The 2,859-nt window shown below is 41.2% G+C and overlaps 1 protein-coding gene across 1 annotated transcript; it reads right to left on the bottom strand.

Moving 5' to 3' along the window:
- Positions 1 to 1,885: 1,885 nt before the first annotated feature.
- LOC118332629 (growth arrest and DNA damage-inducible protein GADD45 gamma-like) lies at positions 1,886 to 2,852 on the bottom strand (the record flags this gene model as incomplete). The annotated part of the gene is given in 2 exon segments (XM_035668017.1): positions 1,886 to 2,525; positions 2,645 to 2,852. Coding segments are annotated over 2 exon segments (322 nt in total), but the record flags the coding sequence as incomplete, so codon positions are not given.
- Between the last annotated feature and the right edge of the window lie 7 nt (positions 2,853 to 2,859).

Below are 2,859 nucleotides of genomic sequence, written 5' to 3'. Positions count from 1 at the left end.
AACTTCAACAGCTGCTGCAGCAGTTTGACTTTGACATTTTATGTCACTGGAAGGTTCTTATGGCAGGAATATTTTTGCCTCTCTGTCTTGTGGGTAAACAGCAGAATTATCATAATGCTACAGTACAGTGGACATCCACCCAGTCTGTGTATATATGTGCCAGAGTGTGTCAGTACAATAAAGTGAAATCAGTGAGCTACCTGTGTTGAGCTGACGTTGGCCTGAAGCCTTACACTGATGGTTTTGCTCCTTATTGAACCTTGTGACCCTCTATTTAAAGGGATTCTTTGGGGAAATATGCGTATTTGCTTTCATGCAAAGAGTCCGACCACTCTCATGTTTGTGCAGTAAATATGGAGCTAAAGCTAGCAGGGGGTTAGCTTAGCCATAAAAAAGCTCAAATTGTCTTTTTTACACTACAGTTGTACAAAGATAGAACGTGCTACTCACTCATTAACATGTTAATGTGTTAATGAGTGAGCTTTAGAGGTGCTGGTAGGGGGATTATGTTACCTTTGGACAGGGCCATGTTACCTGTTTCCAGTCTTAATGCTAAGCTAAGCTAACTGCCTGCTGCCTGCAGCTGCATACAGTGAGTGGTAGCAGTGGTGGTGGATGCTGTGGGTGCTCCAGCCTCCATTTCAGCTGTTTGTTTAATCTGTCTTTCTCTCTGGTTACAATTTAATATAATGGACATAATTATTCAACATTTTTAATCAATTCACTTACCTATAGTTGAGATTTGATATTGAACATATATGCCCCATTCTCATACATATGTATATGCAACTCACCAAGAAGCTACCTTGTTTATATTGCACACGTTCCCACTTTGTACTGAAACTGCTCCACAAACAATGTCCTTTTCATTTAACGCTATGCTCTAAATGTAAAATAAAGCCTGATTACACAACTGCACTGCATAATATTTAGTTCAAATGTATTTAGACTGTGAGTTTGGAGGGCTGTTTCTGAGAAAATAGAAGTTTCCACATTATTATTTTTTTTTCAGTTTAGAAATTGGAAAAACCAATGCCCAGCATGTGGTCAGTTAAGTGGAGGACAGCCTACACAGATCAAATCTGTCCCAATAAGATATCATATTGAGCAAGAGAGAAGAGAAGAATAGTAAAGGCCACCTCCACCCCAGTCACCATCTAACCACATGACTTACATTGTAATCAGCACATTTACTGATCAAAATGTAAAGTATTTCCTTTTTACATGCTAAACTTGCATAACAGGTGTTACACAAATGTCACACACTGCACTGTTTTTTATCTCTTGCCTTCAAATGACAGCATGTAATATACATATTCCATCCTACCATTACAAATTTATTAAGGGGTTCCCATCTTGTGCAGGACACTTAACTGATTATTCCAAATCAAAAGCCTCTCCAGAGTCATATTGATTTGTGAAAGTGCACAGAGGTCCATATAAAACATGACATGTTTGCTGTTGTTTTAAGCTGCTGATTGAGAAAACTTTATTTTAAATCCTCAGGAAGGATTCAGAATGTCAGAAAGTCAAACCAGACTGAAGATGCTATGAGATTTAATCTCCAGCAACTTTAACCTCAGGTGGAAAAGTCAAAGTAAAGACAGAGAGCAATATTGAGTTCAAATATTTTATTTCTATGTTTTCATCTTACAAAAAATATGCAGTGTACAAGTTATTTCATTTGACATAAATTGAGCTGAAGTGAAACCTTCAAGAAGTAGTACATTTTCAGTTTTCTTTTTTCCCATATTTTTCATATTTTAAGATTCAAAATCAGATTCAAATTTTTTCTTTTCTTTTCAACACTTTTTGTATTTTTCTCTCAATGTTAAATATCTAAAGTAAAAACCTTTAGATAGTATTTTTCCAATACTTTTTTGAGGAATATTTTTTGTCATCATTAAATTTCTAAAGTGAAACCTTTAGAGAATTAAGACAATTCTGGAAAGTGGGAAACATTTGCGCTGACTGCAACTGTTGTCATGTTGCTCAGCGAAGAGGACATCTTTAAAAAGTCCCTTTTTAAGAATGCCTCTTTCTCAGCACCGCTTCTTCTCCTGCTGCGCGTGCTTCAGAGTGCGACATTTGCTCTGTGGAACCACAGGACGCAGAATTCGCTTCTCCTTCCTCTCCAAACCTCATCCGCACAAAGAATGAGGGTCGATGTGTCGCTCTTGCGGCATACCTGACCTCATTCACATAAAGAATGAGAGTCATCTTGGCATGGACGGGACAAGAGGCGACGGTTCACGGGGGGCCCCTCGGGCCGGCGCCGTGCTGCCTGGACGGAATCCTCCTCAGGAGTATCCAGGGATGAGCAGAAACAGGGTCATCCTGTTCATCAGGATGAGTATTTCCAAATAAGAAGCTTTACAGCATCTGAGCAAGAGAGGGAGCCAAGTCCCAGATCAGCGCTCGGGCAGGCTGATCTCAGGGACCCAGTCGTTCAGACGCCGGCTCTCCTCACAGAACAGGTGCAGCTTCTCCAGAGCAGGATCCTCCCAAGAGCCATCAGCTGGGTTCTGTTCACAAAGGAAGGGGAAAGAGGCTTTAGTCACACGTTTTCTTTCAAACAGCATCACATATAGACTTCAGAACTGATTCAGGATGATAGAATCTCGTGTCTCTGAGCTCTACATACCGTGATGAGGACGCAGTGGGCATCTTCAAGCTGCTCTGCCTTGTCGCCAACAATCTCAGCCAGACGCTGCATGTCGCTCACTCTGACGATGCTGATGTCGTTGTCGAAGCAGAAGGACTGGATGAGGGTGAAGTGGATCTGCAGAGCGATGTCGCACTCGAACTCCTCATCCACGGCCAGGACGCAGAAAGACACACTGTCTGGATCACTGTGGA

This window comes from Morone saxatilis, unplaced genomic scaffold (genome assembly GCF_004916995.1).
Source record: "Morone saxatilis isolate NCDOM2014 unplaced genomic scaffold, NCSU_SB_2.0 Contig21, whole genome shotgun sequence".
Lineage (NCBI taxonomy): Eukaryota > Metazoa > Chordata > Actinopteri > Moronidae > Morone > Morone saxatilis.
The sequence above is the reverse complement of the archived record's forward strand: the minus strand, read 5'-3'. Positions and strand labels throughout refer to the sequence as shown.